General features: G+C 46.9%; 1 protein-coding gene across 1 annotated transcript in view; it reads right to left on the minus strand.

Moving 5' to 3' along the window:
* The window catches only part of grk3 (G protein-coupled receptor kinase 3), a gene marked incomplete at its 3' end in the record, with an annotated part of 147,197 nt that overhangs the window by 59,903 nt on the left and 60,362 nt on the right, over nucleotides 1–26,932 (minus strand). Inside the window, exons 8-12 of the mRNA XM_079525320.1 lie at nucleotides 24,010–24,101; nucleotides 20,762–20,861; nucleotides 12,414–12,492; nucleotides 8,901–9,031; nucleotides 5,131–5,225 (exon numbers count right to left, since the gene is read on the minus strand). Of these exons, the coding sequence (XP_079381446.1) occupies nucleotides 5,131–5,225; nucleotides 8,901–9,031; nucleotides 12,414–12,492; nucleotides 20,762–20,861; nucleotides 24,010–24,101 (497 nt within the window). The remainder of the gene's footprint in view (nucleotides 1–5,130; nucleotides 5,226–8,900; nucleotides 9,032–12,413; nucleotides 12,493–20,761; nucleotides 20,862–24,009; nucleotides 24,102–26,932) is intronic.

A 26,932-nucleotide genomic window follows, 5' to 3' on the forward strand; every position in this document is an offset into this window, starting at 1 on the left:
GGTCTCCTCCGGGTCTGTTGAAGAGGGGCGCGACAACGCAAGCGACAGGGTCTCCTCCGGGTCTGTTGAAGAGGGGCGCGACAACGCAAGCGACAGGGTCTCCTCCGGGTCTGTTGAAGAGGGGCGCGACAACGCAAGCGACAGGGTCTCCTCCGGGTCTGTTGAAGAGGGGCGCGACAACGCAAGCGACAGGGTCTCCTCCGGGTCTGTTGAAGAGGGGCGCGACAACGCAAGCGACAGGGTCTCCTCCGGGTCGGTTGAAGAGGGGCGCGACAACGCAAGCGACAGGGTCTCCTCCGGGTCTGTTGAAGAGGGGCGCGACAACACAAGCGACAGGGTCTCCTCCGGGTCTGTTGAAGAGGGGCGCGACAACACAAGCGACAGGGTCTCCTCCGGGTCTGTTGAAGAGGGGCGCGACAACACAAGCGACAGGGTCTCCTCCGGGTCTGTTGAAGAGGGGCGCGACAACGCAAGCGACAGGGTCTCCTCCGGGTCTGTTGAAGAGGGGCGCGACAACGCAAGCGACAGGGTCTCCTCCGGGTCTGTTGAAGAGGGGCGCGACAACGCAAGCGACAGGGTCTCCTCCGGGTCTGTTGAAGAGGGGCGCGACAACGCAAGCGACAGGGTCTCCTCCGGGTCGGTTGAAGAGGGGCGCGACAACGCAAGCGACAGGGTCTCCTCCGGGTCTGTTGAAGAGGGGCGCGACAACGCCAGCGACAGGGTCTCCTCCGGGTCTGTTGAAGAGGGGCGCGACAACGCAAGCGACAGGGTCTCCTCCGGGTCTGTTGAAGAGGGGCGCGACAACGCAAGCGACAGGGTCTCCTCCGGGTCTGTTGAAGAGGGGCGCGACAACGCAAGCGACAGGGTCTCCTCCGGGTCTGTTGAAGAGGGGCGCGACAACGCAAGCGACAGGGTCTCCTCCGGGTCTGTTGAAGAGGGGCGCGACAACGCAAGCGACAGGGTCTCCTCCGGGTCTGTTGAAGAGGGGCGCGACAACGCAAGCGACAGGGTCTCCTCCGGGTCTGTTGAAGAGGGGCGCGACAACGCAAGCGACAGGGTCTCCTCCGGGTCTGTTGAAGAGGGGCGCGACAACGCAAGCGGCAGGGTCTCCTCCGGGTCTGTTGAAGAGGGGCGCGACAACGCAAGCGACAGGGTCTCCTCCGGGTCTGTTGAAGAGGGGCGCGACAACGCAAGCGACAGGGTCTCCTCCGGGTCGGTTGAAGAGGGGCGCGACAACGCAAGCGACAGGGTCTCCTCCGGGTCTGTTGAAGAGGGGCGCGACAACGCAAGCGACAGGGTCTCCTCCGGGTCTGTTGAAGAGGGGCGCGACAACGCAAGCGACAGGGTCTCCTCCGGGTCGGTTGAAGAGGGGCGCGACAACGCAAGCGACAGGGTCTCCTCCGGGTCTGTTGAAGAGGGGCGCGACAACGCCAGCGACAGGGTCTCCACCGGGTCTGTTGAAGAGGGGCGCGACAACGCAAGCGTAAAAAAAAGCTAAACAGAATCCCGGTCTGGTGAGTCGCGGGCGGCGTGTACGCGGAACAACTTCACGGGAAGTTGTCGCACCGCGACAACTTCACGGGAAGTTGTCGCACCGCGACTTCTCCGAGCAAAAACTCAGGTCTCATTGAAAATGAACTATAGGCGTGTTTTATCGCCCCCCGTTTGCAAGGCCCTTTTATTACATCCCAAAACTGGCCAACATCACATTCACACCCGCTCCCTAAACCTAATCCTTATGCTAGAAGTCCCCATTCACACCCGCTCCCAAAACCTAATCCTTATGTTAGAAGTCCCCATTCACACCCGCTCCCAAAACCTAATCAGTTAGAACAGGGGTTCTCAACGTTTTTGGCCGGGGACCCCCGGAAATGCTTTGGCAATGTCTCGGGACCCCCACCCCGCCCCCTCCCGACCCCCAATATAAATTGACTGCTACAATAACCTTAAACCCTTTTGGGCGGGAACCCCTTTTGGTGTTTTAAGCATTGTTATAATTTAGCTATTGAAAAATAGCAGATCTACAAGCTCGTAGCTTGTAGGTCTGCTATTTTTGAAAAATCGTGAAAATAAAATCTTTTTTATTTTTTATTTTTTGAAAATAATTTGGGGACCCCCTAAAATAATTTGGCGACCCCCCGAGGGGTCGCGACCCACGGGTTGAGAACCCCTGAGTTAGAAGTCCCCAATCTTGTGAATCCCGAATTGGGCAAAACAGCCTTTCATTACAAATAATGCACCTCACACGTGGAACTGTCTCTACAATCAATCATAAAAACTGAATAACTTGATTTCACTTGAACGTTTTAAAAGATCCATCTGAGATCTAGCTGTACTTGTTCTCTGAATTGTTTCTTATCCTGTAATGTATTTGTGTTTATATTGTATGTTGTGTGTTACTGTAATCAGGGCGTTGTTGGAAAAGAGAGCTTGCTCTCAACTGACTTACCTGAACAAATAAAGGTTAAAGAAATGCAGAGACAGTGTAGCGTCTCAGTAAACTATATGATCATAGAATGCAGAGAGACAGTGTAGTGTCTCAGTAAACTATAGGATCATAGAATGCAGAGAGACAGTGTAGCGTCTCAGTAAACTATATTATCATAGAATGCAGAGAGACAGTGTAGCGTCTCAGTAAACTATAGGATCATAGAATGCAGAGAGACAGTGTAGCGTCTCAGTAAACTATAGGATCATAGAATGCAGAGAGACAGTGTAGCGTCTCAGTAAACTATATGATCATAGAATGCAGAGAGACAGTGTAGCGTCTCAGTAAACTATAGGATCATAGAATGCAGAGAGACAGTGTAGCGTCTCAGTAAACTATAGGATCATAGAATGCAGAGACAGTGTAGCGTCTCAGTAAACTATATGATCATAGAATGCAGAGAGACAGTGTAGTGTCTCAGTAAACTATATGATCATAGAATGCAGGTAGTGTCTCAGTAAACTATATGATCATAGAATGCAGAGAGACAGTGTAGCGTCTCAGTAAACTATATGATCATAGAATGCAGAGACAGTGTAGCGTCTCAGTAAACTATATGATCATAGAATGCAGAGACAGTGTAGTGTCTCAGTAAACTATATGATCATAGAATGCAGAGAGACAGTGTAGCATCTCAGTAAACTATAGGATCATAGAATGCAGAGACAGTGTAGCGTCTCAGTAAACTATAGGATCATAGAATGCAGAGACAGTGTAGTGTCTCAGTAAACTATAGGATCATAGAATGCAGAGACAGTGTAGCGTCTCAGTAAACTATAGGATCATAGAATGCAGAGACAGTGTAGTGTCTCAGTAAACTATAGGATCATAGAATGCAGAGACAGTGTAGTGTCTCAGTAAACTATAGGATCATAGAATGCAGAGAGACAGTGTAGCGTCTCAGTAAACTATAGGATCATAGAATGCAGAGAGACAGTGTAGCGTCTCAGTAAACTATAGGATCATAGAATACAGAGAGACAGTGTAGTGTCTCAGTAAACTATAGGATCATAGAATGCAGAGAGACAGTGTAGCGTCTCAGTAAACTATAGGATCATAGAATGCAGAGAGACAGTGTAGCGTCTCAGTAAACTATAGGATCATAGAATGCAGAGAGACAGTGTAGCGTCTCAGTAAACTATAGGATCATAGAATGCAGAGAGACAGTGTAGCGTCTCAGTAAACTATAGGATCATAGAATACAGAGAGACAGTGTAGCGTCTCAGTAAACTATAGGATCATAGAATGCAGAGAGACAGTGTAGCATCTCAGTAAACTATATGATCATAGACTGCAGAGACAGTGTAGTGTCTCAGTAAACTATAGGATCATAGAATGCAGAGAGACAGTGTAGCGTCTCAGTAAACTATAGGATCATAGACTGCAGAGACAGTGTAGTGTCTCAGTAAACTATATGATCATAGAATGCAGTGAGACAGTGTAGTCAGTGTCTCAGTAAACTATAGGATCATAGAATACAGAGAGACAGTGTAGCATCTCAGTAAACTATAGGATCATAGAATGCAGAGACAGTGTAGCGTCTCAGTAAACTATAGGATCATAGAATGCAGAGACAGTGTAGTGTCTCAGTAAACTATAGGATCATAGAATGCAGAGAGACAGTGTAGCGTCTCAGTAAACTATAGGATCATAGACTGCAGAGACAGTGTAGTGTCTCAGTAAACTATATGATCATAGAATGCAGTGAGACAGTGTAGTCAGTGTCTCAGTAAACTATAGGATCATAGAATACAGAGAGACAGTGTAGTCAGTGTCTCAGTAAACTATATGATCATAGAATGCAGAGAGACAGTGTAGCGTCTCAGTAAACTATATGATCATAGAATGCAGAGAGACAGTGTAGCGTCTCAGTAAACTATATGATCATAGAATGCAGAGAGACAGTGTAGCGTCTCAGTAAACTATAGGATCATAGAATACAGAGAGACAGTGTAGTCTCAGTAAACTATAGGATCATAGAATGCAGAGACAGTGTAGTGTCTCAGTAAACTATAGGATCATAGAATGCAGACAGTGTAGTGTCTCAGTAAACTATATGATCATAGAATGCAGAGACAGTGTAGCGTCTCAGTAAACTATAGGATCATAGAATGCAGAGAGACAGTGTAGCGTCTCAGTAAACTATAGGATCATAGAATGCAGAGACAGTGTAGTGTCTCAGTAAACTATAGGATCGTAGAATGCAGACAGTGTAGTGTCTCAGTAAACTATATGATCATAGAATGCAGAGACAGTGTAGTGTCTCAGTAAACTATAGGATCATAGAATGCAAACAGTGTAGTGTCTCAGTGAACTATAGGATCATAGAATGCAGAGACAGTGTAGCGTCTCAGTAAACTATAGGATCATAGAATGCAAACAGTGTAGTGTCTCAGTAAACTATAGGATCATAGAATGCAGAGACAGTGTAGCGTCTCAGTAAAATATAGGATCACATAGAATGCAGAGAGACAGTGTAGTGTCTCAGTAAACTATAGGATCATAGAATGCAGAGTGCACACACACACACACACACACACACACACACACACACACACACACACACACACAAACAACCACACACACACACACACACACACACACACACACACACACACACACACCATGTGCGCTATACTCACACGCTGGCGTGCGGTTTCTTCTTGGAGAAGTCACAGGCCAGGCCGAGATCTGAGATACGAACATGTCCGTGTTCATCCAACAGGATATTAGCAGGCTGTGAGGAGGAGGAGGAGAGAAATGCAGATAAGATGTGAAGTACGACGCGGAGCACAGTTTCCGTCCACCATGAGGGGAAAAAAAGTAAAGAAAAAGAAAAGCATCAACCCATTTTGGGTGGGAACCCCTTTTGGTGTTTTATGCATTATGTTATACTTTAGCTATTGAAAAAATAGCAGATCTACAAGCTCGTAGCGCGGCACCGAGTGCCGCGCTATGAGCTTGTAGATCTGCTAGTGTCATTAACACTGAATCTGAAAATGTTCCGCAGATCTTTGAACATATATTCTTTTAGAGCGAACGGGGTCCACGACCAAATACAGATAAATCTGGGGGTCTTTGACATGAAAAAAGTTGAGCACCACATAGGTTTTTCAGAAAACTGTCAGGATTTAGGAGACTTTTTTTTTTTATATATAGAATCGGCAACCAGTCTAAATGTTTTTTAGAAGGTAAGGCTAAGTGATGTGTTTCTGTTAGAACTCAGTGTTTGTTCAGTAAATGCATTTTCAGGTCAAGGTAACTAGTTTATCCAATCAGGTTGGAGAACCCAAGACTAAGGATACAGATTAAACTAAAGTGAAATTGGAAGTGACGAGCCAATGAAATGAGCCAATGAAATGAGCCAATGAAATGAGCCGACACAACGTGAACACTATGCAAATGAAGCTGAGGAATGGGAGTCTCTCTCTCTCTCCTGATTGGCTGAACTTTTGCAACCCACGTGAAAATGTACGTTCTGTATATTAACCCAATCCAAGCCAGGAGACGTCAGGTTACGTTTTAAGCCCTATAACCCCCTGTGCCAGGACGTAATTTTACGTAAAAAAAAATGTACAATAGAAATGCTGGCACCTGGTCTGTGTTTCTATTGTAATGTATTGGCATGGATTGTGTTAACTCATTCAGGACGGGAACCCCATTTGGTGTTTTAACTCTTTAACATTGGTCCGGTTCCTATAGCAACTCCCTCCCCAACTATGGGATTGAAAATCTTTTTAAAGTGAACGTGTATGCTGGCACAGGGAACTGGAGTTTATGCTAACAGCTAGCGGTAGAGATAGAGTTAAGCATTATGTTATACTTTAGCTATTGAAAAATATCAGATCTAGGGAGGCTCCTGTTACTGAACATAGATAGGAGCTTTAACCTTTTCAGTCTTTGTTTTAACCCATTTAGACCCGAGGACGATTCTACAAATATCTTCTAAATCCTGACAGTTTTCTGAAAAAACCCATCTTTCTATATGTTCTCAAACTATTTCATGTCAAGGACCCACAGAATTATATGCATTTGGCCGCCGACCCCCATCTGAAAATATGTAGTTCCACGGACCCCCCCAGAAGCAAAGATTTGAGTTAAAAAAGGTTCACGCGGCACTCAGTGCACTACAAACTTGTAGATCTGCATTCTTTTTTTGAAAAATCAGGAAATGTGGCGCAAATCTTTGAATATATATTCTGTCAGAGTGAACGTCTTTAACTCAAACCTGCGGGTTCTCGACCCGCAGTTTGGGAACCACTGCTTTATGTGTAGAAGAATATGGGACAGCAGTCGACGGAACAGAGAGAGAATATGGGACAGCAGTCGACGGAACAGAGAGAGAATATGGGACAGCAGTCGACGGAACAGAGAGAGAATATGGGACAGCAGTCGACGGAACAGAGAGAGAATATGGGACAGCAGTCGACGGAACAGAGAGAGAATATGGGACAGCAGTCGACGGAACAGAGAGAGAATATGGGACAGCAGTCGACGGAACAGAGAGAGAATATGGGACAGCAGTCGACGGAACAGAGAGAATATGGGACAGCAGTCGACGGAACAGAGAGAGAATATGGGACAGCAGTCGACGGAACAGAGAGAGAAGAATATGGGACAGCAGTCGACGGAACAGAGAGAGAAGAATATGGGACAGCAGTCGACGGAACAGAGAGAGAATATGGGACAGCAGTCGACGGAACAGAGAGAGAATATGGGACAGCAGTCGACGGAACAGAGAGAGAATATGGGACAGCAGTCGACAGAACAGAGAGAATATGGGACAGCAGTCGACGGAACAGAGAGAATATGGGACAGCAGTCGACAGAACAGAGAGAATAATATGGGACAGCAGTCGACGGAACAGAGAGAGAATATGGGACAGCAGTCGACGGAACAGAGAGAGAATATGGGACAGCAGTCGACGGAACAGAGAGAGAATATGGGACAGCAGTCGACAGAACAGAGAGAATATGGGACAGCAGTCGACGGAACAGAGAGAATATGGGACAGCAGTCGACAGAACAGAGAGAGAATAATATGGGACAGCAGTCGACGGAACAGAGAGAGAATATGGGACAGCAGTCGACGGAACAGAGAGAATATGGGACAGCAGTCGACGGAACAGAGAGAGAAGAATATGGGACAGCAGTCGACGGAACAGAGAGAGAATATGGGACAGCAGTCGACGGAACAGAGAGAGAATATGGGACAGCAGTCGACGGAACAGAGAGAGAATATGGGACAGCAGTCGACGGAACAGAGAGAGAATATGGGACAGCAGTCGACGGAACAGAGAGAGAATATGGGACAGCAGTCGACGGAACAGAGAGAATATGGGACAGCAGTCGACGGAACAGAGAGAGAATATGGGACAGCAGTCGACGGAACAGAGAGAGAAGAATATGGGACAGCAGTCGACGGAACAGAGAGAGAAGAATATGGGACAGCAGTCGACGGAACAGAGAGAGAATATGGGACAGCAGTCGACGGAACAGAGAGAGAATATGGGACAGCAGTCGACAGAACAGAGAGAATATGGGACAGCAGTCGACGGAACAGAGAGAGAATATGGGACAGCAGTCGACAGAACAGAGAGAATATGGGACAGCAGTCGACGGAACAGAGAGAGAATATGGGACAGCAGTCGACGGAACAGAGAGAGAATATGGGACAGCAGTCGACGGAACAGAGAGAGAATATGGGACAGCAGTCGACGGAACAGAGAGAGAATATGGGACAGCAGTCGACGGAACAGAGAGAGAAAGAATATGGGACAGCAGTCGACGGAACAGAGAGAATATGGGACAGCAGTCGACGGAACAGAGAGATAATATGGGACAGCAGTCGACGGAACAGAGAGATAATATGGGACAGCAGTCGACGGAACAGAGAGAATATGGGACAGCAGTCGACGGAACAGAGAGAGAAGAATATGGGACAGCAGTCGACGGAACAGAGAGAATATGGGACAGCAGTCGACGGAACAGAGAGAGAAGAATATGGGACAGCAGTCGACGGAACAGAGAGAATATGGGACAGCAGTCGACGGAACAGAGAGAGAATATGGGACAGCAGTCGACGGAACAGAGAGAGAAGAATATGGGACAGCAGTCGACGGAACAGAGAGAGAATATGGGACAGCAGTCGACGGAACAGAGAGAATATGGGACAGCAGTCGACGGAACAGAGAGAGAATATGGGACAGCAGTCGACGGAACAGAGAGAGAATATGGGCCAGCAGTCGACGGAACAGAGAGAGAATATGGGACAGCAGTCGACGGAACAGAGAGAGAATATGGGACAGCAGTCGACGGAACAGAGAGAGAATATGGGACAGCAGTCGACGGAACAGAGAGAGAAAGACTTCTTAATGAATGAATGCGGTAATTAATGAATAACTGTACGATACCTTGAGGTCTCTGTAGACGACGAAGCGGTTGTGCATGTGCTCCAGACCCAGGATGATCTCGGCTGCGTAGAAACGCATGTCCTTCTCGCTGAAGACCCCGTGCTGGGAGAGGTGGTAGTGCAGGTCCCCTCCTGAACACACACACACACACAATTTAACCATTTATTTATGTCCACACAAAGGATATGCATACAAGGACACAAATATTATAGGTGCATTAAAGTTACATCTGCAAAATCATGGTCATGTGTTTTCATGATACAACAGGCATGTCACACAGTACTCTATGGGTATAAGGTAAGTAACAGAGACGCCACAATACTTTTCCAGCCTTTTTGGGCATCCCAAGTTGTTGGAACCTTCTAACAACCAGTCTGTGCGTATGCCCTAGGCTGCCAAATATAAAGACAAATAGTCAGTCAGTCAGTGGAACTTATCCAATCCTTTGATTGATTGATATCTCGAAAATGTCCCGCATCCCTTGCTTCCAGTTGCTACACCCTCCCACACCCAGTTCAAAACTCTGGTGATGACCTACAAGGTAGCCAATGGCATGGCAGCACCACTCATCATGCACCTTCAGGACATGAACCCTTTCTGCTCACTGACGGTAGATCAGCTAAAACAGGAAGGCTGCTGTTACTCCCTTCCCTAAAAACACCCCCGGCCTGGACACACAACCTAATTCTTCGTCCCAGACTCTTCACCCTTCACTAAAACACCCTGGACAACGCTCCACAAAACCTAGACTCTTCTCCCTTCCCTAAAACACCCTGATAACACTCCACACGTCCCAGACTCTTCCCCCTTCCCTAAAATACCCTGGACAATGCTCCACATGTCCTAGACTCTTCTCCCTTCCCTAAAACACCCTGGACAACGCTCCACATGCCCCAGACTCTTCTCCCTTCCCTAAAACACCCTGGACAACGCTCCACACGTCCCAGACTCTTCTCCCTTCCCTAAAACACCCTGGACAACGCTCCACACAACCTAGACTCTTCTCCCTTCCCTAAAACACCCTGGACAACGCTCCACACGTCCCAGACTCTTCTCCCTTCACTAAAACACCCTGGACAACGCTCCACACGTCCCAGACTCTTCTCCCTTCACTAAAACACCCTGGACAACGCTCCACACGTCCCAGACTCTTCTCCCTTCACTAAAACACCCTGGACAACGCTCCACACGTCCCAGACTCTTCTCCCTTCTCTAAAACACCCTGGACAACGCTCCACACGTCCCAGACTCTTCTCCCTTCTCTAAAACACCCTGGACAATGCTCCACACGTCCCATACTCTCCTCCCTTCCCTAAAACACCCTGGAACACGCTCCACACGTCCCAGACTCTTCTCCCTTCACTAAAACACACTGGACAACACTCCACAAAACCTAGAGTCTTCTCCCTTCCCTAAAACACCCCAGACAACGCTCCACACGTCCCAGACTCTTCTCCCTTCCCTAAAACACCCTGGACAACGCTCCACGCGTCCTAGACTCTTCTCCCTTCTCTAAAACACCCTGGACAACGCTCCACACGTCCCAGACTCTTCTCCCTTCCCTAAAACACCCTGGACAACGCTCCACACGTCCCAGACTCTTCTCCCTTCACTAAAACACACTGGACAACACTCCACACAACCTAATTCTTTACCCTTCCCTAAAACATCCTGGACAACGCTCCACACGTCCCAGACTCTTCTCCCTTCCCTAAAACACCCTGGACAACGCTCCACACGTCCCAGACTCTTCTCCCTTCCCTAAAACACCCTGGACAACGCTCCACACGTCCCAGACTCTTCTCCCTTCCCTAAAACACCCTGGACAACGCTCCACATGTCCCAGACTCTTCTCCCTTCTCTAAAACACCCTGGACAACGCTCCACACGTCCCAGACTCTTCTCCCTTCTCTAAAACACCCTGGACAACGCTCCACACGTCCCAGACTCTTCTCCCTTCACTAAAATACCCTGGACAACGCTCCACACGTCCCAGACTCTTCTCCCTTCACTAAAACACCCTGGACAACGCTCCACACATCCTAGACTCTTCTCCCTTCTCTAAAACACCCTGGACAACGCTCCACACGTCAGACTCTTCTCCCTTCCCTAAAACACCCTGGACAACGCTACACACGTCCCAGACTCTCCTCCCTTTCCTAAAACACCCTGGACAACGCTCCACACAACCTAGACTCTTCTCCCTTCTCTAAAACACCCTGGACAACGCTCCACACGTCCTAGACTCTTCTCCCTTCTCTAAAACACCCTGGACAACACTCCACACGTCCCAGACTCTTTTCCCTTCACTAAACCACCCTGGACAACGCTCCACACTACATTAGTATCATTAACACTGACTTTGTTTGACCAGAATGGAACAGAGCCTTCATTAGTATCATTAACACTGACTCTGTTTGACCAGAATGGAACAGAGCCTTCATTAGTATCATTAACACTGACTCTGTTTGACCAGAATGGAACAGAGCCTTCATTAGTATCATTACCACTGACTCTGTTTGACCAGAATGGAACAGAGCCTTCATTAGTATCATTAACACTGACTCTGTTTGACCAGAATGGAACAGAGCCTTCATTAGTATCATTAACACTGACTCTGTTCGACCAGAATGGAACAGAGCCTTCATTAGCATCATTAACACTGACTCTGTTTGACCAGAATGGAACAGAGCCTTCATTAGTATCATTAACACTGACTCTGTTTGACCAGAATGGAACAGAGCCTTCATTAGCATCATTAACACTGACTCTGTTTGACCAGAATGGAACAGAGCCTTCATTAGTATCATTAACACTGACTCTGTTTGACCAGAATGGAACAGAGCCTTCATTAGCATCATTAACACTGACTCTGTTTGACCAGAATGGAACAGAGCCTTCATTAGTATCATTAACACTGACTCTGTTTGACCAGAATGGAACAGAGCCTTCATTGGTGTCACTGTTAATGCCCGTGAAGGAAACTAGGAAAAGGCCCAGTTTCATTCCAATATGGCTGCCGTACACAGAGCCAATATTGATCGTATGTTTGTTCCACTCTCTCTCTCTCTCTCCCTCGCCCATACAGCTGTATATCAGGAGAGGCCACAGGAAATCCCCACCCACTCATTTCAATGAGAGTCGCTCACACCCAGCGCGCACACGCACACACACACACACACACACACACACACACACACACACACACACACACACACACACACACACACACACACACACACACACACACACACACACACACACACACACACACACACACACACACACACACACATCCCCCTGGGGACCCCCTCCCTCCGGGTATGGGGGGAGGGGGGGGGGGGTCACTGAGGTCATCATAACGCCGAGCACATTAGTGTCCACCCTGCCCATTGGTTCTTGAATTATATCCACGTCAAGGACCCCAACATTAACATGAATTAGGCTGAGATATTAGAGAGAGAGAGAGAGAGAGAGAGAGAGAGAGAGAGAGAGAGAGAGAGAGAGCCGTACCGTTCATCAGGTCCAGAATGAAGCACAGCTTGTCAGGGGTGTGGAAGGCATACGTCATACACACAATGAATGGACAGTCCTAGAGAGAGAGAGAGAGAGAGAGAGAGAGAGACACCGCACTATGAATGGACAGTCCTAGAGAGAGAGAGAGAGAGAGAGAGAGAGAGAGAGAGAGAGAGAGAGAGAGAGAGAGAGAGAGAGAGAGAGAGAGAGAGAGAGAGAGAGAGAGAGAGAGAGAGAGAGAGAGAGAGAGAGAGATAGACTACACTATGAATGTACAGTCCTACAGAGACAGGAGAGAAATTACACTTATAATATAAATATATAATATATAAATAAAACCCATTTAGACCTGGGAACGATTCTACAAATGTCTTCTAAATCCTGACAGGTTTCTGAGAAACCCTATGTTTCTATGTCAGTCGTTCTCAAACATCTTCATGTCAAGGATTATATGTAGTTGGCCGCCGACCCCCATCTGAAAATATAGTTCCAGGGACCCCCCCCCCCCCCGGTCCTATGTATTGGATACATAGGACCGCTGGTGGTCCCCGGGACCTGGTGGTCCCCGGGACCACGTATACATAGAGATGGATATTGGATACATAGGACCGCTGGTGGTCCCCGGGACCTGGTGGTCCCCGGGACCACGTATACATAGATGGATATTGACCTGGAACCCCCTGGAAGGACCGCTGGTGGTCCCCGGGACCACGTATACATAGAGATGGATATTGGATACATAGGACCGCTGGTGGTCCCCGGGACCTGGTGGTCCCCGGGACCACGTATACATAGAGATGGATATTGGATACATAGACATTTAATAATAGGTTTTTGGTCAACCGACGATCACACATCATGTCTTTTCCAGGTGAAATAAAAAGACGATCTGTCACAACATTTAGTCTCACCTATTCAGTATTTTAGCTGCGACGTGAGCGCGAGCACGTGAGATACTTCCGGGTCCTACTTTTGTGTCCCCATATACGCTTTTGTGTCCCCATAGAGTTATACTGTGACGCTCCGTCGGACTAAATCTGAGACGAAAACAACCACGAAAGTCTCATTTTACCGCTTTCCTCGCAACAACAAAGCTGCGCTGCTCTCCCAAATCTGGCTGTGACAGGCCGTCTGCCCCACACGGAATACTATCGCCATTTTATTTCATTGTGTCAACTAAATCCTCATTAATGCAAACTAGATTCAACATACACAAGCCTGCACACATTCTAAATATGCCCGCGAAATATTTTACTGAGCAAATGGACTGTTACCACCTTCAATAATAATGATAATAATAGTCTTTATTGTCTCCACATCATATTTTTTTTTGTCATGGAAACTTGTACAAAACATTAATAATTCTACTCGAGTTGGAAGCATTAAGACCCATTTTAACCCTCAATGGCTTCCTTTCTGAAAAATAACGTCATTGTAAAAAGATTCACGCGTTTAGATATTCTATTTACAATGAGCTGCGGACGGGAGCTGGTGCCACTTGGACCCGGACGTAACGTAGCACTACAAAATGACGTCGGACTTAAATACTGAATAGAGCGTTGCAGTCCCGCCCCCTACCAGGGACCAGGAAATGATTCCCCGCTCATTTTCCTCATAGACATTTCAAAAAGTATTTATTTAAAGACCTTTTAAGCCTCGTACAAAGCCAACTCGAGTTGTGACAAATCATGAAAAAAAAATAAAAAAATAGAATTTTCCATTCATTGTCAATGGGAATTTAATGTGTGCGTAGGACGGAAAGCTACACTATAGCTGAATATATAGGAGGGTCTAGCACCCCTCAGAAATATCTTTACATTGTATTGTTTTTATTGCCTTTTCTGCTAAGCAACAAGCTATATTATGCTGAGATGATTTCTATATTAGGATATAATTGCGCGACTGTAAAGACGAAACCATGCATTGCGAACCTACTGGCCTCATAAAGGACAGATACACCATAGAACCTTATGTGAAGTATAAATCAATCAAAAGACAACGATCTTTCTGTGTCAGGCACATTAGCATTAGTAGTGGAGACTGGCAGGTTTAACCCATTTTGGGCGGGAACCCCTTTTGGTGTTTTAAACAATATGTTATAATTTAGCTTTTGAAAAATAGCAGATCTACAAGCTCATAGCGCGCCACCGAGTGGCGCGCTACGAGCTTGTAGGTCTGCTATTTTTGAAAAATCGTAAAAATGTGGCGCAAATCTTTGAATATATATTCTTTCAAAGTGAATGTTTTTAACTCGGGTCTAAATGGCTTAATACCACTCCAGAAGAAGAGAGATATTGCTTGTTCTGTGAACCTGGTGACATTTAGAAAACCAGCTTCACTTTTTTTGTTTCATTGCCCTAAATAAAATAATGATGACATAAGAAAGAGCTAAGTCTGGTTAACAAGATGTCTTCTATTTGTGGGGATTTCCTAGAGCTAAATGATTAAAATGAAAAATGGAGATATATGTTTTGCCTTAAGGGACTTTTTGTAAGATCTTTATTTGTCAAGCTTTGGGAGAGAAGACAGAGTATTACGCTGTATAACTCTGAGCTGTAGTGCAACGTGTTGTGAATATAATGTAAACATGCTGTAAACTAGGGTTACCATATTCTGAATGACCAAAAAGAGGACACATGCGCGTGTGCATGTGCGCGTGCACGTGCGCGTCGTGCGTGTGCATGTGTCGTGCGCGGTTCTGTTTGGGTTAGGGTTAAAATAATCTATAACATGTCAAAATAATCTATAACAAAAACAAATGGTATGCTCCTAAATGTAATCAAAGGTGTGATCCAGGGACCCTCATGGTTCCTTGAAGGGGTTCCAAATGGACCCATTATAGGTCTAACTCTGAGAGTGTAACACATGGACCCAAATGGACCCATTATAGGTCTAACTCTGAGAGTGTAACACATGGACCCAAATGGACCCTTACAGGTCTGTAACTCTGATAGTGTACAAATGGAACCAAATGGACCCTTACAGGTCTGTAACTCTGAGAGTGTACAAATGGAACCAAATGGACCCTTACAGGTCTGTAACTCTGAGAGTGTACAAATGGAACCAAATGGACCCTTACAGGTCTGTAACTCTGAGAGTGTACAAATGGAACCAAATGGACCCTTACAGGTCTGTAACTCTGAGAGTGTACAAATGGAACCAAATGGACCCTTACAGGTCTGTAACTCTGAGAGTGTACAAATGGAACCAAATGGACCCTTACAGGTCTGTAACTCTGAGAGTGTACAAATGGAACCAAATGGACCCTTACAGGTCTGTAACTCTGAGAGTGTATAAATGGAACCAAATGGACCCTTACAGGTCTGTAACTCTGAGAGTGTACAAATGGAACCAAATGGACCCTTACAGGTCTGTAACTCTGAGAGTGTACAAATGGAACCAAATGGACCCTTACAGGTCTGTAACTCTGAGAGTTGAACTAGTACAAATGGAACCAAATGGACCCTTTAATTAGTTTAATAACTTTTAACTCTGATACTGTACAAATGGAATCTGGAATGGAGTTTTACTCTCAGTTATGGGGGTCCTTGAAATTAAAAGGTTTGAGAACCTGTATGCAATGGCTTCTCTTATAAAAAGAGAGACCAGCCTATTCTCCAAACCATCATATTATCTTATGCTTTGCTTGGTTGTACAAAATAATATTGGGTCAATTTAATTTGCAGAAGGACTCACCTCGCGCACAGCTGCCTTGTCTGTGTTGTTGACATGGGCTTGCAGGAAAACTTTTATTTGTGACAGACGCATAGTTCCTTTGCAGACAATACAATCTGCTTCTCATTGGTCAGTCACAAAGGTAAGAAAACAGTAGCATACTTTTTCTGCATGTCAATGATGAGATAGTTCTTTTGCAATTCAAGCTTTCCTCACGGAGAGCAAGAGACAACAGTCTATGCAGCGCTGCAACAGCGGAGCAGCAGCGAGCCTTTCTCTGATCTGCTATCGGGACCAGTGCTGTCAGCGCGCATGCAGTTATGAATAATACACATTCAGGGGTTCGGGCTGAAAGTCCGCCTCCCACAGTGTTTTTCCACTACGAACCATTGAACGTGCATTGTAATACACTTTGGTCTGAATGGTCTGTGAGTGTACAGATGCGTGTAAAACCCCGGACATTTGAAGGAATTTATAAAACCCCCCCGGACAGCCCCCCAAAAGAGGACTTGTCCGGGCAAAAGAGGACGTATGGTAAGCCTACTGTAAACGCAAATGTGAAATGGTGTCGTATAAATCCATAAAACCAGGGGTATGAAAGCAGTGGATCATAGCTTCAAATTGACATATTGGTTGTTCAGTTTGACCCACCAGTTTTAGAGATATGGCTTATAGAGCAATGTCTTGTAGAGAAACAGCAAGTTGAGAAAACAGGCTTGAAAGGTTCACTTCTGTGGTCTCTAACATTACACCTAGCTACATGTTTAAGCATTTATTTCATATGTACATGTCTTCTGTGGTCTCTAACATTACACCTAGCTACATGTTTAAGCATTTATTTCATATGTACATGTCTTCTGTGGACTCTAACATTACACCTAGCTACATGTTTAAGCATTTATTTCATATTTACATGTCTTCTGTGGACTCTAACATTACACCTAGCTACATGTTTAAGCATTTATTTCATATGTACATGTCTTCTGTGGTCTCTAACATTACACCTAGCTACATGTTTAAGCATTTATTTCATATGTACATGTCTTCTGTGGTCTCTAACATTACACCTAGCTACATGTTTAAGCATTTATTTCATATGTACATGTCTTCTGTGGACTCTAACATTACACCTAGCTACATGTTTAAGCATTTATTTCATATTTACATGTCTTCTGTGGACTCTAACATTACACCTAGCTACATGTTTAAGCATTTATTTCATATGTACATGTCTTCTGTGGTCTCTAACATTACACCTAGCTACATGTTTAAGCATTTATTTCATATGTACATGTCTTCTGTGGTCTCTAACATTATACCTAGCTACATGTTTAAGCATTTATTTCATATGTACATGTCTTCTGTGGTCTCTAACATTACACCTAGCTACATGTTTAAGCATTTATTTCATATTTACATGTCTTCTGTGGTCTCTAACATTACACCTAGCTACATGTTTAAGCATTTATTTCATATTTACATGTCTTCTGTGGTCTCTAACATTACACCTAGCTACATGTTTAAGCATTTATTTCATATTTACATGTCGATTTCAGCTCTGACACTTATTTCAGACATGCTCTAGTATGTGTGAAGAGTCTGCCTGTGCAATAAACTAATTCAAAAGTTTGTCTCTCAGTCAAATCTGGTCACAAATGGTGGTTCCGTGGCACAAATGCAGAACAAATAATGGGCATTGATGTGAAAATGTGACTAAATTTGACTGAGGGACTGCCATTGGATTTTTTTGAATTTTCGTTTTTTCATGTCATATGAAAGTAGGGAATCATAGCTTCAAATTGACATATTGGTTGTTCAGTTTGGCCCACCAGTTTTGGAGATATGGCTTATAGAGTAATGTCTTGCAGAAAACAGCGAGTTGAGAAAACCGGCTTGAAAGGTTCACTTCTGTGGTCTCTAACATTACACCTAGCTACATGTTTAAGCATTTATTTCATATTTACATGTCGATTTCAGCTCTGACACTTATTCCAGACATGCTCTAGTATGTGAAGAGTCTGCCTGTGCTATTAACTCATTTTTGGAAAAAAAAAAAAAAAAAAGTTTTTCTCCTCTGGTGAAAAGCTGGAATTTGCGCGATGGCAGGCTCTCAGTCAAATCTGGTCACAAATGGTTGCAAACCACTGGTATAAACACTGCCTGCGTGGAGGGACTGTTCTGGGCTTTAAAGGACCACTTCACCACTTTTCAACTTCTCTTCCTATAATTGGTGCCAACTAATGTTCATGATAAAATACCACCATTTTTTCCTACTCGGTCTGTGTCTCATAGGAAGGCTGTGGGCAGTTCAGAAACCCGTCCACCAGTGACATCATCAATGGTGAATCCAAGCTAATAGAAACAGCAGGCGTTCTTTTCCTGAAAAGTTGCAATGCAAAGGTTGAAGCCATCGTTCTCACGATAATACAAATCTAAATATATTTTAAAACAAATCTTGTTTAAAAAAAATCTGCCTAATGATGATGTCACTGGTGGACGGGTGTCCGAACTGCCCAAAGCCCTCCTATGAGACACAGACTGAGTAGGAAAAAAATGGTGGTGTTTTATCATGAACATTAGTGAGGACCAATTATATGAAGAGATGTTGAAAAGTGGTGAAGTGGTCCTTTAAACACTGACCCCTAGCTGGTCAGCAAGGAACTGCAACTCTCTTTAAACACTGATCCCTAGCTGGTCAGCAAGGAACTGCATCTCTTTCTTTAAACACTGACCCCTAGCTGGTCAGCAAGGAACTGCATCTCTTTCTTTAAACACTGACCCCTAGCTGGTCAGCAAGGAACTGCATCTCTTTAAACACTGACCCCTAGCTGGTCAGCAAGGAACTGCATATCTTTCTTTAAACACTGCCCCCTAGCTGGTCAGCAAGGAACTGCAACTCTCTTTAAACACTGACCCCTAGCTGGTCAGCAAGGAACTGCAACTCTTTAAACACTGACCCCTAGCTGGCGGTCAGAAAGGAACTGCAACTCTCTTTAAACACTGACCCCTAGCTGGCGGTCAGAAAGGAACTGCAACTCTCTTTAAACACTGACCCCTAGCTGGCGGTCAGAAAGGAACTGCATCTCTTTAAACACTGACCCCTAGCTGGTCAGCAAGGAACTGCATCTCTTTAAACACTGACCCCTAGCTGGTCAGCAAGGAACTGCATCTCTTTAAACACTGACCCCTAGCTGGTCAGCAAGGAACTGCATATCTTTCTTTAAACACTGCCCCCTAGCTGGTCAGCAAGGAACTGCAACTCTTTAAACACTGCCCCCTAGCTGGTCAGCAAGGAACTGCAACTCTTTAAACACTGCCCCCTAGCTGGTCAGCAAGGAACTGCAACTCTCTTTAAACACTGCCCCCTAGCTGGTCAGCAAGGAACTGCAACTCTTTAAACACTGACCCCTAGCTGGCGGTCAGAAAGGAACTGCATCTCTTTCTTTAAACACTGACCCCTAGCTGGTCAGCAAGGAACTGCATCTCTTCCTTTCGTCAAATCACATCTTTTACGGCCTCAGCTAGATAGATGGAGGTTGCTCATACGCACACACATCATTTTAATAGAGCCTAATTTCATGAGCGTGTGTGTGTGTACGTCATGACTTTATGAAGATGTATTAGTGTGTGTGCGTGCGTTAGGGGTTGGAGTTAGATGTATTAGTGTGTGTGCGTGCGTTAGGGGTTGGAGTTAGAACGATGCTTTATGAAGATGTATTAGTGTGTGTGCGTGCGTTAGGGGTTGGAGTTAGATGTATTAGTGTGTGTGCGTGCGTTAGGGGTTGGAGTTAGAACGATGCTTTATGAAGATGTATTAGTGTGTGTGCGTGCGTTAGGGGTTGGAGTTAGATGTATTAGTGTGTGTGCGTGCGTTAGGGGTTGGAGTTAGAACGATGCTTTATGAAGATGTATTAGTGTGTGTGCGTGCGTTAGGGGTTGGAGTTAGAACGATGCTTTATGAAGATGTATTAGTGTGTGTGCGTGCGTTAGGGGTTGGAGTTAGAACGATGCGTGCGTTAGGGGTTGGAGTTAGAACGATGCGTGCGTTAGGGGTTGGAGTTAGAACGATGCGTTAGGGGTTGGAGTTAGATGTATTAGTGTGTGTGCGTGCGTTAGGGGTTGGAGTTAGATGTATTAGTGTGTGTGCGTGCGTTAGGGGTTGGAGTTAGATGTATTAGTGTGTGTGCGTGCGTTAGGGGTTGGAGTTAGAACGATGCTTGATTATACAATCCAGATCGTCACGAGGAAGCAATCTGATTGTCTAGCCATGCTTAAACCACGATATTGGAACGCCTAATCAAAACAAAGAAATCAGCTGCTCTGTTCTCCCAGAGCGGTGGCTAGGCTAGAGAGTTTCTGCTCTGTTCTCCCAGAGCGGTGGCTAGGCTAGAGAGTTTCTTGGGACATTTGTGTTCGTAGTGGCTTGTATAATTTGCGCTGGTGTTGTGCACCGAAAAAGAGTCGATCTATAAGCTCTATAAACGACACGTTGTCAGCTTGTATATCTGGTATTTTTCGGCTTAAGGCTTGCGGTTAAAATGGACAAATGTTTTTTTTGTTTTAAACGGCATGAATGAAATCACCGTCGTAACTTTACGAAGATGTACTAGTTAGTGTGTGTGCGTGTGCTCGCGTGCGTGCGTGCGTGTGTGTGTGCGTGCGTAACTTACCCCCGTGCTGACTAACGACAGCATAATTCTCTCGTTGAGCGCCAGAGTCTCTCCCTGCTTCATTTTAATTCTCTTCTTATCCAAACACTTCATGGCATACCTGACACACACACACACACACACACACACACACACACACACACACACACACACACACACACACACACACACACACACACACACACACACACACACACACACACACACACACACACACACACACACACACACACACACACACACACACACACACACACACACACACACACACACACACACACACACACACACACACACGCGAGATCAGAAAACAGACAACTAAAGACTCCCCTGCAGAGACGGCCAACAGGAGGTCAACATTAAATTATAATTCATCTTATCAGCCGTTTATTTGCACTGTCTGGGCGAGGGAGGCGATTAACAGGGAGAGAGAGAGAGAGAGAGAGAGGGCAGAGAGAGAGAGAGGGCAGAGAGAGAGAGAGGGCAGAGAGAGAGAGAGAGAGAGAGAGGGCAGAGAAAGAGAGAGGGCAGAGAGAGAGAGAGAGAGAGAGAGAGAGAGAGAGAGAGAGAGAGAGAGAGAGGGCAGAGAGAGAGAGAGGGCAGAGAGAGAGGGCAGAGAGAGAGAGAGAGAGAGAGAGAGGGCAGAGAGAGAGGGCAGAGAGAGAGAGAGAGAGAGAGAGAGAGAGAGAGAGAGAGAGAGAGAGAGAGAGACATAGAGACATAGAGAGGTAGACATGGATTAATGCATTCTGCCACCAAGATGTGTACGCCTCTACCAGCAGCCAAACGTTGTGACTCCTCTATCCTCCTTCAAAACCCCCCTATCCTCCTTCAAAACCCCCCCTATCCTCCTTCAAAACCCCCCTATCCTCCTTCAAAACCCCCCCTATCCTCCTTCAAAACCCCCCCTATCCTCCTTCAAAACCCCCCCTATCCTCCTTCAAAACCCCCCTATCCTCCTTCAAAACCCCCCTATCCTCCTTCAAACCCCCCCTATCCTCCTTCAAAACCCCCCTATCCTCCTTCAAAACCCCCCTATCCTCCTTCAAAACCCCCCTATCCTCCTTCAAAACCCCCCTATCCTCCTTCAAAACCCCCCTATCCTCCTTCAAACCCCCCCTATCCTCCTTCAAAACCCCCCTATCCTCCTTCAAAACCCCCCTATCCTCCTTCAAAACCCCCCTATCCTCCTTCAAAACCCCCCTATCCTCCTTCAAAACCCCCCTATCCTCCTTCAAAACCCCCCTATCCTCCTTCAAAACCCCCCTATCCTCCTTCAAAACCCCCCCTATCCTCCTTCAAAACCCCCCCTATCCTCCTTCAAAACCCCCCCTATCCTCCTTCAAAACCCCCCTATCCTCCTTCAAAACCCCCCCTATCCTCCTTCAAAACCCCCCTATCCTCCTTCAAAACCCCCCCTATCCTCCTTCAAAACCCCCCTATCCTCCTTCAAAACCCCCCCTATCCTCCTTCAAAACCCTCCTATCCTCCTTCAAAACCCCCCTATCCTCCTTCAAAACCCCCCCTATCCTCCTTCAAAACCCCCCCTATCCTCCTTCAAAACCCTCCTATCCTCCTTCAAAACCCCCCCTATCCTCCTTCAAAACCCCCCTATCCTCCTTCAAAACCCTCCTATCCTCCTTCAAAACCCCCCCTATCCTCCTTCAAAACCCCCCTATCCTCCTTCAAAACCCCCCCTATCCTCCTTCAAAACCCCCCTATCCTCCTTCAAAACCCCCCTATCCTCCTTCAAAACCCCCCCTATCCTCCTTCAAAACCCCCCCTATCCTCCTTCAAAACCCCCCTATCCTCCTTCAAAACCCCCCTATCCTCCTTCAAAACCCCCCCTATCCTCCTTCAAAACCCCCCTATCCTCCTTCAAAACCCCCCCTATCCTCCTTCAAAACCCTCCTATCCTCCTTCAAAACCCCCCTATCCTCCTTCAAAACCCCCCCTATCCTCCTTCAAAACCCCCCCTATCCTCCTTCAAAACCCTCCTATCCTCCTTCAAAACCCCCCCTATCCTCCTTCAAAACCCCCCTATCCTCCTTCAAAACCCTCCTATCCTCCTTCAAAACCCCCCCTATCCTCCTTCAAAACCCCCCTATCCTCCTTCAAAACCCCCCTATCCTCCTTCAAAACCCCCCCTATCCTCCTTCAAAACCCCCCTATCCTCCTTCAAAACCCCCCTATCCTCCTTCAAAACCCCCCTATCCTCCTTCAAACCCCCCCTATCCTCCTTCAAAACCCCCCTATCCTCCTTCAAAACCCCCCTATCCTCCTTCAAAACCCCCCTATCCTCCTTCAAAACCCCCCTATCCTCCTTCAAAACCCCCCTATCCTCCTTCAAACCCCCCCTATCCTCCTTCAAAACCCCCCTATCCTCCTTCAAAACCCCCCTATCCTCCTTCAAACCCCCCCTATCCTCCTTCAAAACCCCCCTATCCTCCTTCAAAACCCCCCTATCCTCCTTCAAAACCCCCCTATCCTCCTTCAAACCCCCCCTATCCTCCTTCAAAACCCCCCTATCCTCCTTCAAAACCCCCCTATCCTCCTTCAAACCCCCCTATCCTCCTTCAAAACCCACTATAAAAGAGCTTCCGTCGGCCTGTGCCATGGCTCAGCGGTCCAGTGTCTTCCAGCTCGCCACCAGAGAGTTTACTGCCCCGCCATCTTTCATTCATTGTTTTACTGCGAGGTACGATGGGGGCAAAATCCTTCCCAGAAAGTGGACGCGGACGGTGGAACTGGGATTTGTGCTAATAGCTCTAGCAGCACAGAAATAATTAAGTGGAGACAGGGGTACTTGCATCCTTTATCATTTAGTGCAGAATGGGATACTTTGCATCTTTTTATCAGCTAGCTAGCAGAGAACAGGGACACTTACATCTTGCCCGTGTCAGCCTTCCTGCAGCCGTAAACCTCCGCGAACCCGCCCCTGAATAGGGTACTTACATCTTGCCCGTGTCAGCCTCCCGCCCCTGAATAGGGTACTTACATCTTGCCCATGTCAGCCTTCCTGAACCCGCCCCTGAATAGGGTACTTACATCTTGCCCATGTCAGCCTTCCTGAACCCGCCCCTGAATAGGGTACTTACATCTTGCCCATGTCAGCCTTCCTGAACCCGCCCCTGAATAGGGTACTTACATCTTGCCCATGTCAGCCTTCCTGAACCCGCCCCTGAATAGGGTACTTACATCTTGCCCATGTCAGCCTTCCTGAACCCGCCCCTGAATAGGGTACTTACATCTTGCCCGTGTCAGCCTTCCTGCAGCCGTAAACCTCCCCGAACCCGCCCCTGCCGATGATCCGATGCACGCTGAAGTCATTCATGGTCAACTGCACAGAGAGAGAGAGAGTAGAGAATAATGCAGAGGGAATCTTTCAAAAATAGCAATACAATTTTCAGGTTTTCAATTCAAATATAGCAAAAAATAGCTGATCTACAAGCTAAAAATGCGTCGCATTGCGACGCGTTTTGAGCTTGTAGATCAGCTATTTTTGCTACGACAGTACTGTGCACTGTGGCCCCTCTGGAGTGAGTGTGGAACTATAGTGGCCCTCTGGAGTGAGTGTGGAACTATAGTGGCCCTCTGGAGTGAGTGTGGAACTATAGTGGGCCCTCTGGAGTGAGTGTGGAACTATAGTGGCCCTCTGGAGTGAGTATGGAACTATAGTGGCCCTCTGGAGTGAGTGTGGAACTATAGTGGCCCTCTGGAGTGAGTGTGGAACTATAGTGGCCCTCTGGAGTGAGTGTGGAACTATAGTTGCCCTCTGGAGTGAGTGTGGAACTACAGTGGCCCTCTGGAGTGAGTGTGGAACTACAGTGGCCCTCTGGAGTGAGTGTGGAACTACAGTGGCCCTCTGGAGTGAGTGTGGAACTACAGTGGCCCTCTGGAGTGAGTGTGGAACTACAGTGGCCCTCTGGAGTGAGTGTGGAACTATAGTGGCCCTCTGGAGTGAGTGTGGAACTATAGTGGCCCTCTGGAGTGAGTGTGGAACTATAGTGGCCCTCTGGAGTGAGTGTGGAACTATAGTGGCCCTCTGGAGTGAGTGTGGAACTATAGTGGCCCTCTGGAGTGAGTGTGGAACTATAGTGGCCCTCTGCAGTGAGTGTGGAACTATAGTGGCCCTCTGCAGTGAGTGTGGAACTATAGTGGCCCTCTGCAGTGAGTGTGGAACTATAGTGGCCCTCTGCAGTGAGTGTGGAACTATAGTGGCCCTCTGCAGTGAGTGTGGAACTATAGTGGCCCTCTGCAGTGAGTGTGGAACTATAGTGGCCCTCTGCAGTGAGTGTGGAACTATAGTGGCCCTCTGGAGTGAGTGTGGAACTATAGTGGCCCTCTGGAGTGAGTGTGGAACTATAGTGGCCCTCTGGAGTGAGTGTGGAACTATAGTGGCCCTCTGGAGTGAGTGTGGAACTATAGTGGCCCTCTGGAGTGAGTGTGGAACTATAGTGGCCCTCTGGAGTGAGTGTGGAACTATAGTGGCCCTCTGGAGTGAGTGTGGAACTATAGTGGCCCTCTGGAGTGAGTGTGGAACTATAGTGGCCCTCTGGAGTGAGTGTGGAACTATAGTGGGCCCTCTGGAGTGAGTGTGGAACTATAGTGGACCTCTGGAGTGAGTATGGAACTATAGTGGCCCTCTGGAGTGAGTGTGGAACTATAGTGGCCCTCTGGAGTGAGTGTGGAACTATAGTGGCCCTCTGGAGTGAGTGTGGAACTATAGTTGCCCTCTGGAGTGAGTGTGGAACTACAGTGGCCCTCTGGAGTGAGTGTGGAACTACAGTGGCCCTCTGGAGTGAGTGTGGAACTACAGTGGCCCTCTGGAGTGAGTGTGGAACTACAGTGGCCCTCTGGAGTGAGTGTGTAACTATAGTGGCCCTCTGGAGTGAGTGTGGAACTATAGTGGCCCTCTGGAGTGAGTGTGGAACTATAGTGGCCCTCTGGAGTGAGTGTGGAACTATAGTGGCCCTCTGGAGTGAGTGTGGAACTATAGTGGCCCTCTGGAGTGAGTGTGGAACTATAGTGGCCCTCTGGAGTGAGTGTGGAACTATAGTGGCCCTCTGGAGTGAGTGTGGAACTATAGTGGCCCTCTGGAGTGAGTGTGGAACTATAGTGGCCCTCTGGAGTGAGTGTGGAACTATAGTGGCCCTCTGGAGTGAGTGTGGAACTATAGTGGCCCTCTGGAGTGAGTGTGGAACTATAGTGGCCCTCTGCAGTGAGTGTGGAACTATAGTGGCCCTCTGCAGTGAGTGTGGAACTATAGTGGCCCTCTGCAGTGACTGTGGAACTATAGTGGCCCTCTGGAGTGAGTGTGGAACTATAGTGGCCCTCTGGAGTGAGTGTGGAACTATAGTGGCCCTCTGGAGTGAGTGTGGAACTATAGTGGCCCTCTGGAGTGAGTGTGGAACTATAGTGGCCCTCTGGAGTGAGTGTGGAACTATAGTGGCCCTCTGGAGTGAGTGTGGAACTATAGTGGCCCTCTGGAGTGAGTGTGGAACTATAGTGGCCCACTGGAGTGAGTGTGGAACTATAGTGGCCCTCTCCATCTTCAAAGTTGCCCACCCCTGGTCTATAACAACCTGCCCAAAACAGGGAAAACTTAGGTTTAAGGTGATTATAATATTTTACAAAATATTGGTCAGAATGTAATGGTAGTGGCCTATAGCAGGGGTTCTCAACGTTTTTGGCCGGGGACCCCCGGAAATGCTTTGGCAATGTCTCGGGACCCCCGCCCCGCCCCGACCCCCAATATAAATTGACTGCTACAATAACCTTAACCCATTTTGGGCAGGAACCCCTTTTGGTGTTTTAAGCATTATGTTATAATTTAGCTATTGAAAAATAGCAGATCTACAAGCTCGTAGCACGCCAGCTTGTAGGTCTGCTATTTTTGAAAAATCGTGAAATTAAAAAAATAAATATTTTTTTTTTTTTTTATAATTTGGGGACCCCCTAAAATAATTTGGCGACCCCCCGAGGGGTCGCGACCCACGGGTTGAGAACCCCTGGCCTATAGGACCCTCCAAGATCCCCATGGGACCCATAACTCTGGCATGGGCCTCTGATGAAGACCCATACGTATGATACTGGATGAGTACTGGTACTACTTAGATCAGGGGTTCTCGTTTTAATTTCACGATTTTTCAAAAATAGCAGACCTACAAG

Source organism: Electrona antarctica, assembly GCF_951216825.1.
Source record: "Electrona antarctica genome assembly, chromosome: 16".
In the NCBI taxonomy this organism is placed as follows: domain Eukaryota; kingdom Metazoa; phylum Chordata; class Actinopteri; order Myctophiformes; family Myctophidae; genus Electrona; species Electrona antarctica.